This window comes from Curcuma longa, chromosome 11 (assembly GCF_044706935.1).
Source record: "Curcuma longa cultivar G26 ecotype Majalengka, Jawa Barat chromosome 11, ITB_CL_G26_1.1, whole genome shotgun sequence".
Classification (NCBI taxonomy): Eukaryota; Viridiplantae; Streptophyta; class Magnoliopsida; order Zingiberales; family Zingiberaceae; genus Curcuma; species Curcuma longa.
In genome coordinates this window covers 14,602,404-14,614,755 of record NC_133871.1, presented here as the reverse complement: position 1 = coordinate 14,614,755, position 12,352 = coordinate 14,602,404, and the positions used below count along the sequence as shown (strand labels likewise).

The window sequence follows — 12,352 nt, the reverse complement described above, 5'->3', positions numbered from 1 at the left end:
CTCGTTTAATAAAATAAAATATAAAAAAAATTTAACTTAATTCAATATCAATTAACTTTATATAATAAATCAAGTTTTAGGTGAGAGTAAAAGTATAATAAACTAAGATAAAAAAATCCATTCAATATCAATATCAATAAATAAATAATTTCACTATTAACTCTCTTCCTTTTAAAAAAGTATTATAAAAAGAAAGTCTCTGTCTATTTGCCTTATAGTGTTCCATAGTCTTAATTTGCACTTAGGAGAACTTTTATGGTCTAGAAGACTATTTAAAAAACACAGACATTAAATAACTTCTGACATCACACAATTTCATCACATGAATTTGATTCCAATGCACCGATAAAAACCTTATTTATTGAATTTGCATATCAGCATTAACTGAAAATTAAATGTTTGACGAAACTTAAATTTAAGCTATGCATAATTTTTGCTTCAGCATTTGCAAAACCTCTGGGTCAAAAGTGGATCCCGTGACCGGCCCAGGGTCCTTTAATTATGTTCAAATTTGCTTCGCTAATGTGCTAACCTTTGTGGCCCATTTTCTAAGAAGATAAGGTTTAATAAAGACCAAGGAAAATAAAAAGAGGGGCAGAAGTATTTAAAAAACACCTATTTTTTATAAATCATCAAAGACATGTCTCATTTTAATTTTTTTATAAAAAATGTATCATAATCCATCAGCAATCTATGTATAATTATTTAACTATCTTTCAATATTATCTCTTGTCTAAATTTTTCATCAAAATCTTGTACCAGTTGGATGTGTTGTAGCAATTACAATTTCATAGCTGCTACCATGCATATTTAATATGTTCAAGAATATTTACGTTATAATAACTATGGTTTCGTAACTGCTACAATGTGGATTCAATCATATTTACTTTCCATTCACGTTATAACAGTTATGAAACTGTAACTGCTACAACACGGATTCGATTTATTCATCTAATTAATATTCATTTTGTAGCAGCTATAATAGCTACTACAACATGTGCAACAGCTACGATTTTATAGCTGTTACAACGCACCTAATTAATTCATGATTTAAATGGAAGATAATAATAAAAATAGTATTGAAAGACACTTAGGTAATTATACATGAGTTATTGATCGAGTAGAGTGGAAAGTTTGATTTGTCCATCTAACATTCATTTTGTAGCAACTATAATAGCTACTACAACATGTGCAACAGCTACAATTTTATAGCTATTACAACGCACCTAATTAATTCATGATTTAACAGAAGATAATAATAAGAATAGTATTGAAAGACAGTTAGGTAATTATACATGAGTTATTGATCGAGTAGAGTGGAAAGTTCTTCTTCATAAAAAATAAAAAAAAACACTCTTGATTTGCAAATAATAATATTAATAATAATAAGACGTACATGTAAGAATGAACGCAATTCGAAAGCCCGGCATTATTCAGGTTCCTTTTATAATGAAATCAGTTTTTTGATTGCTCCAGTCGTAAACAATGCGGCCCAGATCTTATAATGCGGCACTATTCTGATGCGATTCTTATTGTGGGTTTTGAAGGGAGGAACTTAGAATACACCTTTTAATATGTTTCTTTTGAAAAAAAATTAAACACCCAACAGGCCACCTAATCAAACTCATATAACTATTTTGACCAAAACATTATAAATTTAAATAAAAACATTTTAAAACTACTACATCAAATGGCCATTAACAAGCCTAATTAATGATCCTGTTAAAAAATGTCACTTTGAATGATTAGATTCATCAAATTAATGGTAGCTAAATTAAGACAGCGCTGTAACATTGACAAGCCACCATTAACGTTGGGGTAACTTTAATTAAATAGACAAGTTCATCCACTAAACCATAGATTCTCTAGCTAACAGTACCAATACATACTCCAATTTAGAAGAACACAGAAAAGGAATGCGAAATTAGATGTTCAAATCTCTCTTCTCGATTAATATAATAGTAGAAAAATATGATCATTATATTTCTCGATTTCCAGCTCATTTTCCACAATGTCGCCGACGTCTTGCCTTCGATGGGACTATCCGAATCCGCTTAGCCACACGGACGAAATCTCTGCAAGCATTGGAAATTTCAAGTCATCAACATATATAAGAACTCAAGTAATGATCGTATATAGCAGCCATTGCGGAGGAAGATTAATGTTTAGTGCGGGCTCACTTCCAGTTTAGATCGCCGGCGAGGAGCAGGTCGTCTTCCATGTCTTCATAAGCCACCACGTGACCCGGAACCGCATTGGCCAGCGCCAGCTCCGCCTCCTCCCCGCCCTCGTCCGAGTCCACGAACATGCGGCGCAGGGCCTTGGCCAAGCTTTCGTAGCTCGTGTGGTCCTCCAGGCAGACGCGGTGGCAGATGGCGCGCCCTTCGAGGACGACGGTCACCGGAGGCACCACCGACGCCACCGTGCCGTCGCCTGCCATGGAAAGACTCAAAAGCTTGAACGTGGACGTAGCTCTCGGCTGCAGTTTCGCCGGCGTCTGAGGCGTCGAGCAGGAGCGGTAAAAGGTGTGTAGGTTGCCGGTCCCTTTCTCGTCGACCCACCGCCGCTTCAGCGAGCCGTGATGCAGCTCCACCCCATCCATTGTCTCCGCCGGTTGGCCCTCGTCTCCGCCTCTCTCTCTCTCTCTCTGTGATTGCCTTGGGAGATTGATTGGTCACCGTTAAGGTATAATTAAGTGCAACTACCTCTTTGTCCGAAACAGAGTAAACGGGGATAGAGCATGATACCAGAAAGGCTGTGGGCTTATGTAAGGCAATGAGAGAAGTGGGTTCGCTTGCAAGCACGAAAGGTGTTTGTGCGCTGTCCTCCTGGGGATTGGAGGAAAAGCGTAGAAGAGACGTCGGTGCGTGATTTCCTTGTTGTAATCCGTGGAGATGGGGTGATGTAGTAGTCTCGACCGATGCCGCTGCCGCTGCAGCCGGCGGCCGCCTCGCCGTTTGACTCTCTCATGTTCCTTGTAGTCCGCGCTTGTGCCTTGCTGCTCTGTTTCATGTGATATTGTCTGCCTCGTTTGGCATAAAGAAATCGTGAAATGTTTGCGTACGTCAAAATTTCCACGCCCTTATGAAATTTAATCGGAGCTTTAAAATTACAATAATTGCCATTATTCCAATCCGCAATTGAATTCTCGCTATGCTCGTTCAAGTGATCACAGTGATTGATGTGCTCGTGTGACTTCATGTGATTGATGCATTGCAGGGCTATGATTTGTTTTGTTCGGCTTATAACGAGCGACAATTATTGTCTCTTTGTAAGAGAAAAATTAGCCTCGATCGTATGGTAAGGCAAGGGACAAGCTGGAACTACTGTCCATTTTGGATGTAGAGCAGTTGGGTTAAACCAACAGCGGAGCTTGTCCAACCTGATTCCGATGCGTTCGATTAAAACCCAACTGAGACGAGGCGAGACCGCTCCATCGCTTGGCCCAAGTCATGTCACATGATGCAATCTCTTTTTTTCTGGCTTGGCTTCTTTTGCTGAGATTTATGAGCACGGCTTCTGCATGTGTCGTCGATGAAAACATAATTGGATTTTGTTATGCCCCGTGGTGTATACGTCTCGTGATTTGAAAGGTTGACAAGTTGGCACGTAGCCCCTTAATTGTGCTGATCCACATGGAGACTATTTTAATCATTTTGAAAATATTTTAAAATTTATTACTTCTTTCTCAAAATACTGCCACCCTAGCCGATCGACTTGGCCAGTGGCCACACGGGCACCCTAGCTGAGTGACCTGACTGTGCGGTTACCCTAGCGGAGTGATCTGACCACGCGGGTAGGTACATCCAACCACTCGATAAACCTAGCCACATGGACACCCTAATCGCATCAACAAGTTTTGGTTGCGTGCTCTGTCATCATCAATTACAATTTCTTAATTTACCTCTTCATAAATGATCGTGGGACCATTGTATAAGACCGTTGAGATGATAAACTTCACCTTTTACAGAAGAATCCTAGTCGCGTGACCAAGTTGCTCGCCCAAGGTGACAGGGTGGTAAGGGCGACAGCTATAGGGAAATTTTTTATTATGTTTTTTAATAAAAATATTTTAAAAGGAATTTTTATTTTTAAAAAACATTTAAAGTATGATGTGACTTTTAGTAATTTTAAAACTCTAAGTGGAGACTGGAGTGACTCATTCGAATTTAGATTAGTAAAAAAAAAAAACTGAATACAATATTAATATCTAATATTGAACCATGTCACGCCGCTATTAAATATATATAGTAGCTTTGTTCACTTAGTTAAGAGAATAAAGGATTAGTTAAATATCTTCACTAGTTTATAATGCTTATATTAAATTAAGATATTTTAAAATTCATATATAATACATCTAAAAGAGGTGCTTCACTGAATGTTTGATGACTCAAAAGGAGATCTTTCTTTTAGTAACCAATGATAAAAGATAAATTAATATTTTGGAAGTTCATCATTGATATACGATTTAATGTAAAATATTGAAGGGAAAAAAGTGTTTCATGAAAACTGATTACTAGAATTATTCGAATTAATATTGTAATAATTGAATTAATAATATTTTTTAATTAAATTGCAAGGTAAATATAGTAGCTATCAAATTTACTATAGAAATGATAAAGAATTAAACCTTATACAATATGACTTCTTTATTCAAACAAATAAATCATAATATTATAATTAATTTAGTAACGAAACGTTACCTTTATATAGAAAGATACGACTTAGCATGGATCAGTTAAGAATGGATATAAAATAAAGGGATGAGATTCATAAGACACTGTCAATTTCAGCAGGTTGCAATAGTCTTTAAACATGATCATTTAAAAAAATATAAAGTATATATTCAGTCCGATTTTTGATTTTCATTGGCGGAAAAGGGCCAAAAGGCTGCGAGCCGATTGAGCATTCACCTCGTGATTCCTGCTGTACGCGATCTTTGCAACCTCAAATTGTTGTTGTTGGATCGGAACCGGTAGTTTGCAGTGTTTTTAATATAAACTTTATAATGTATAATGTGTGTCAGTAAAATATAGCAACTTCTACTCTATCAAAAGATAAAGGAGCTAATTAAAAGGTGATAAAGGAGATGATAAAGCGGACTAACACATATCTTACTTTGCACACATGGTTAAAGGAGCTGATAAAAGACGGAGAAGTAACAGGCAAGCCATTTTCGGAGACACCAATTGCACGTTTAAAAATTTATTTGTTTGATCTTGTCATCGTTTTCATTGCAACATCTCTGCAGCAGCCTCATGGAACACAGGACTTGAGTATCAATTACAGCCTTGCGATCATTCACGATAATTTATAAGCCATGATAAATTAACAACCTACCCTCCATCCACTTTCTGTCCTAGATTTTCAAATTGGACCGGAGAATCAATAAAATTCTACGAGGCCATACAGAGACAGAGGTCAGTCCAAGACGGGACCGCCGATTAATTAAAATCATGTTGAAATAGAGTTGCGTGTTTGAAGTGCATAATTGAACAATTCCAACGTCGACTGCGGAGTACGAACCAACAAAATTTCTTATTATTATCTACCAACGCTTTCGCATTATTGCACATAAAATTCTTGATTCCCACTTCGATGGTTCATCTCTGACCTGCACACCTCTCTGTCTTCTTCGGCATGGAGATCAAGCTTCGCTTTTTTCAGTCGCCAAAATTTTCCCTGCAAAAGGTATCGACAGCCGCCTTTCTCGTCCTCCTTCCTATATCCCTCATGGCCCTCATCTTCTTCGTCGTCTACCCTGGCGACATCCGCCTCCAGTCCCTCTCCGCGCCGCCTAGCAACTGCCTGCCGAGTTCGCTTGCCAACGTATCGTCGTCGGAGGCGGATCTCCGCATCCTCCTCGGCGTCCTCACCGTCGCCGAAGCCTACCAGCGCCGCGATCTCATCCGCCGCGCCTACCTCCTCCAGCAGCCCCTCCTCTCCGCCTCGCGAGTCGACGTTCGCTTCATCCTCTGCCGACTCACCACCGAGGAGCAGAGGACGTTTGTGGCCATGGAGATCATGCTCTACGGCGACGTGATCATCCTCGACTGCGCCGAGAACGTCAACGAGGGGAAGACCTACGACTACCTATCCAGCCTGCCCCGCATCCTGGACGCCGGAGGGCGGTGGCCTCCGTACGACTACGTGGTGAAGACGGACGACGACACCTACTACCTGATCGATAAATTGTCGGAAACGCTGCGGGGGCTGCCGCGAGTGGACGTGTACCTCGGGATGCGCGTGCCATGCTGGAGCACAGGGTCGGAGAGCGGGTTCATGTCAGGGATGGGGTACGCGCTGTCATGGGACTTGGTGGAGTGGGTGGCGGCGTCGGAAGTGGCGCGGCAGAAGAGATTGGGGCCGGAGGACATCATGGTGGGGGTGTGGCTGAACGAGGGCGGACGGGGAAAGAACCGAATCAATATGATGCCGAGGATGTACGACTACCCGGGGGGGCCGGAAACCTGCTTCCGGCACGGGTTTATACCGGACAGCGTCGCCGTGCACAAGCTGAAGGACAACTTGAAGTGGGCGAAGACGCTGCAGTACTTCAATGTGACCCGGCGTCTGAAGAAATCGAAGCTTTACTTCATCGACTGAGGGATTCCCTAATTAATATATATATTCAATTCCTTAATTTTAAAGCCCGTGATCTTCGGCAGTCCGGGAAGACAAATGATTGAAGCAAACGAATTTACCATTGCATTCTATCTGAAGATTTTTATTTTATAATCATTGAATTTGAATGGATAAAAATTATTTTTTATCGTTTGTTATGGGTCGCGTTATGGAACAGTAGGAGGTTCAGCCTACCTAGACAATAAGTCAGATGACACGTCTTACCTATGACATTCTCTCAAAATCAATTGGACAGGTTCTACACCTCAGCTCAGCAACTTCGACCTAGCGCTTGACCAAGTCAAGTGGACAACTCAGCCGAGTCGGGCAGGAAGACTCAACCGAGTCAGGCAGGATGACTCAGCCAAATCGGGCAGATGACTCGGCTCGGGATTGCACCAGCTTAGGCTCCCATACCCGACTAGTCGTTGGGCCTAGGCCTTCAACTCGGTCCAAATTTGACGTCAACTAAGCTGTCACCAAAAGGATCTAAGTAATCATGTGATGGTATGAGCAACCTATCCTATTAATACAACATGGTGGAGCAATATGATGATGAAGGACATGACTTTTGTTATTATGGTGGCAACGAGACACTTTCCTTACTTAGATGGGACATTTCGTCTGACAAAATTTTCACGCAAAGATATTATTCCTTAATTAAAACAAGACAGATTCTCTTCTTATTTTCTCTCGCCATCTTCTATATAAAAAAATTGATAAATCCCAATTAGCCCCATTGACTATCTCTGGGGTGACCTGTTCGGCCCCATGAAAGTTTCCCATCGGCCAGCAGGATAAATCAGAAAATGCACATAGCGGCCAGCTCAGACGCCCAGCATCCTTTGATTGCGCTCTTCATTTGGAGGAAAATTTCTGCAAATACGTCGTAGCTGGGGATCGAACCGCAGGTGCCTGGGTGACAATCTATATAGATGTCCTACCCTGGCACCATTGCCCCGGAGACCGCTATCTTCTATATAACTCTCATTCTCCTGTAGACACAAGTACGCATGATCACCATTTCCTCTCAATTAACTTCCTCTACCTTGCTCTCTTTTTCCCTCTTTAAGATCGAAAAATTAACTTGGAGCGTCAAAGTGATTGTGCCAAGACACTTCTGACCTCCATTCTCATCTTCTTGGTTCTTGCAGGATCATGGAGCCCGTCGTCCTCTCTTTTTTCTGCATGGTGACCGATGACGTGTCCAAGAGGCAGTTTCAACAGGAATATCGTTAATCAATCAGCAGATTCATATTAGTTTGCCCAAAGTAAAATTGCGATATTTCAGAAAGAATGCGATATTGATTCTTGCCATATTTTCCCTCTTTTCACGTATTTGCCTTTGCTCACCCTCTCTGATAGTCGAGTACTTTAATATTATATGCAAACCATATGTATCATCTCTGAAGATTTGTTGAAAGTGACGAGATATATTGAACTTCGTTAGGAAAAGAAAGGCCACGTATAAACGAAGATAGCTTTAATTGGTAGTAAGGATTTTATTGTTATAAAGATTAATGAACAACTTGTCAAAGTATTTTTGACTAGTGAAATCAGAACCTAAAACCTAACCTTTCGGCATTCTGGAATAATCTAATGAAGTGAAGTAAGAACGGTCATTCGGCATGCTCGCTCGAGTAATCCTCATGATTGGATAAATGCATAATTAACTAAGAACAATTCACACTCGTGTTACACAAGAATGACTAAACCTGCAAAATGAACATTGGCATTAATTATGTGATTATGGACCTATTTCGAAGCTCAAGAAGACGACTTAGTGATTTGTGTTGGTATCCAGTCCAGTACACTGGGTTTGAAATTGCTTACAGGCCCAGAAAAGAAAAATCAGTCATAGGAGAGACGTCTGGATCTGGCCCAGTTGTCCCATAATTAAGAAGGCAAAATAGGCTGAAAATAGTGCAGCAGACTCATATTTTTTTTATTATGGTTATTTTTTTTATTTGCTTTGATAAAGAAAAATCAAGGGAGGCTTTTGATAAATATGGGAAGAGTTGTGTGGTGTTTTTTATAAGTCATTCAATTAGAGCTCAAAATAATATAGGTTGTTGTTCGATCGATTATAATATTAAATCACATTTATCACTTTTGATTGGATCGATGGCTTGGATGGAGTTCTTCATGGGAAATTTTTGTAAAAAAGTCTCCTTCTATCCTAAGTATTGTCTGCTCTTCATTCTTAGTGATTAGTACATTTACTCTTTTTTTTCTTCTTGTTTGAAAAATTAAACTCTGTTATCTTATGAAATCTGATTAAGAAGAATTGTCTATTTGAAGATAAATATGTTTATAAGCACCATCATAGAGATGATTGGTGAATGTGCAACCTGTTGTATATAAAGCTTTTTTTCAGTACAATTTTATAAGAATTAAATTACCTTCTTGACTATTATATATCAATTGATCTGACAATCTTTTTGGTTAATTATATTATGGCTATGCATATATTTAAGCTATTTTATCCAATATCATTGATGGGGTTATAATATTATTATTTTATATTGGTATATATATTAATTTGTCACGTGTTGTAGTCTCTGTCATACGGACACTCTTTGCCATGATGATGAAATAATTGTAGATCTAACATCCGTTGTACGGTGGAGTTATAACGGTAGAGTTATAACATCATCTTGAGTGTCTACCAGTCAGAAAATTATTATATTTTTTGATTTTTGTGCATTTGATAAAGCTTTGTTGTGGTGCCAGATGAAACAGCTAAACTGCTGTTGCCTGTCCACAGTAGGTATAATCATAATCAGACAAATTTCTGGGGTACATTCGATATTATTTGACCCCCTCTCCCACCCCATGGGTACGATTTAAAATATACTTAAGATTTGAATCATAACCTACTATTACACTTTTGTAAAAATACAAAAAAAATAATACACTACATGAAAATACAACATAAAAATGAAATATGACACATTGCATGGATGTGGGACCCAGGTCTATAATGTGTCATGTTGTATTTTATGTTATGTTTTCATGTAGTGCATCATTGCTCAAATATAAAATAACAACTACTTATTAACTTTTACACATGTTGATTCTCAAATAATATTCATTTGTAATATAGTGAATATTATAAAATCTTCTTCTTTTATTTTATTTATTAAAATATTATTTTAATTAAAATTTTACTCTCTAATAAGTAAAATTATGTCCTACGATCATTTGTGAGAGAGGCAAATCGAAAAGCTACAATTGATCACGACGGAGAAGGGTATTGCTTCAGCTTCATCGAAATTCGAACCTTTGCCTTCTTTTGTATATCTGTTCCGTCGTAACCAACTCAGCTATGCCTCGGAGGACGGGTATATTACACTTAAGATGATGCAAAAAGTGAAATGATCTTAATTTGAAATATTTTTGAGGTATTTAAGGTCATCAATAAATTTTGATCAAAACTCACTAATAAATATCTAAAATTTAAAAATCTTGACATGAATTAAACCAAGAAAGTATTAAGAATCTTTTGATGGTATTGGTGTGTGAGTTTTATATAAGCCTAGGTCCTTTAACAAGCTCGTGATAATACATCTCAAAACTATGTCAATTTCAGAAACTTACAACTCTCGATCTAGATTATGAAATTCATATATGAGGGCATAGTTATACTTAATAGATTCTCAAAATTATAATGATTTTAATTTGAAGTGATTTTAAAGTTACATTTTAAATTAAGTTCATTGCACTCCTTTTACCTTTTTGAGTGTAACAATGCCGCCTCGGGGCATAGTTGAATTTAGTTACGACGGAGTAAGAGTTACTGACGTGGACAAAGGTCGAATCTCGACGAAGCTGAGGCAATGCCCTCCCCCGTCATGGTCAACTGCAACTTCCTGATGTACCTCCTCACAGATGATCGTGAGGCCGACGGGGTAGCAAATTCCCCTTTTTTTGTTGAAGAGTATAACCATGACTCATATATGGGTTTCATAGTCTTAAGATATTTATCATGAACTCATTAATGAATCTAAGCCTACCATACTCACTCACCAATGCCATTAAATTATGTTTAGGACTTTTCTAATTCAGATCATACCAACATTTTAAAATCTTAAACATTATAGAATCATTAATAAATTTTGATTAACACTCAATAATAATCTCAGACATCTCTAAAATACTTCACTAAGTTAATTATACTCCTTGCCTGAGTGTATTAATACTCTCATATATTGATTATGATATTAAAATTGAAATATTAAATATATGTCAATTTTAGGATATATTAATTGATGGTCTAATTAAGGTTGTGATAATTAGAAGAAATGAATAATCAAGTGTCTCAATTGATGGATATTTATAAATCAAATATAATAAATTTAGAAAACGACAGATGCGGTTGACCGTCTATATATTAGTCGATTTATCAAAGTTACATGGATTTTGAGTGAAATCTGATTATACTGTAAATTATCATTTTTTTAATGTGATATATTATAGTAAAAAGTAAAATTTATCATCTAACAATTTCACACGATCGACAACACTGATACAAGGATTGAAGCATGATGTACCTTCTGTAGATACAACTTGCGTCGTGGATGATTTATAATCATTTTGATGCTCGCACGGTATTAAATCTGAGTTTTATCCAAAATAAAAATCAAAAAGCTGTTCTTTATTTAAATTAAACTAGTATTTTTTAAATTATCCTTTTATCCAAATTAAAATTGCTCTCAAAAATATTTTAACTTAAATAAAACTATTTTAAATCAACATTAATATATTGATGTTAGCCAAAACTATTTTTTATTTCAATACTATTAAATTGATAAAATACTTATCAAAATTGTATCACTGCATATTTGTCAAATTATTTTAATTTGGATAAAAATTAGGTCAATATTTATTAAAATTGCTTAAATATCAATTAAATTATGTCATACAATTTTATTTAAAACTGCTATAATAATATCTAAATAGTTTTATTATTATTTATATAAAATCATTATGTTATAATTATTTTCTAAATTCACTTATTTTTGTTATCATAGACTGGCTATTGCAAGATGCAAAAATAATTACGCTATCATAGTAATTTATGTTGGAGACCTTAGTAAGTGGATACATAATTTCTCAATATGAATTTCTAAATATCATGAAAAAGAAAATTATTAATTCAAGAAACAATGTTATTTCTATATATATTTTTAAAATATCTAGATTATCAAAATACCCTTCATAATTTAAAGATTATTATTTTTATTCCCAACTATTAGTATTATTCAATCATATAATGAAATAATATACTAATTTTACCTGTAACGAAATGATGACATGTCATTCCTATGGTTTTTTTTCTTAGTTTCCGTTGTTTCTTATAAGCAAAAAAATCTTAGCATGCTTCTTAAATTCTTTATTTTTTTCTCCAAAAATTTAAACATGTCAAATTTTAATTATTTTGACACTTCAAAATTCTTTTTGGATGAATTAACTTTAAAACTGTCAAAAAGTTAATGAATATATTTCTTTACTTCTTTTAACTTTTATTTTCTCAAAAATAAAAATTGCAAAATAAGATTCCCAATTAATGAGAGAGAAACAAAAAGAATACGAAAGTCTATTTATTCATTACCAACAAAATTCACGTAGTAGTCCACGACGTCAAAGGCATAATTAATACATAATTAATAAAAGATGGAACGAAATTTATTGGGGAGGGCTCCCTCCCTTATTCTAGTTACTTGCA

General features: G+C 36.4%; 2 protein-coding genes across 2 annotated transcripts; one reads left to right on the top strand and one right to left on the bottom strand.

Annotated features, from left to right (window-relative positions):
• Positions 1-1,999: 1,999 nt before the first annotated feature.
• On the bottom strand, positions 2,000-2,602 carry LOC141839654 (auxin-responsive protein IAA33-like). Its single transcript, XM_074727453.1, has 2 exons — positions 2,181-2,602; positions 2,000-2,075 (listed from the first exon to the last, which is right to left on the bottom strand). The coding sequence occupies exons 1-2, from the start codon at positions 2,600-2,602 to the stop codon at positions 2,000-2,002; spliced, it is 498 nt and encodes a 165-aa protein (XP_074583554.1).
• Positions 2,603-5,557: 2,955 nt separating this feature from the next.
• Positions 5,558-6,777, top strand: LOC141839653 (hydroxyproline O-galactosyltransferase GALT3-like). The gene has a single exon (XM_074727452.1). The coding sequence runs from the start codon at positions 5,641-5,643 to the stop codon at positions 6,604-6,606; it is 966 nt and encodes a 321-aa protein (XP_074583553.1). The 5' UTR covers positions 5,558-5,640; the 3' UTR covers positions 6,607-6,777.
• Positions 6,778-12,352: the final 5,575 nt, after the last annotated feature.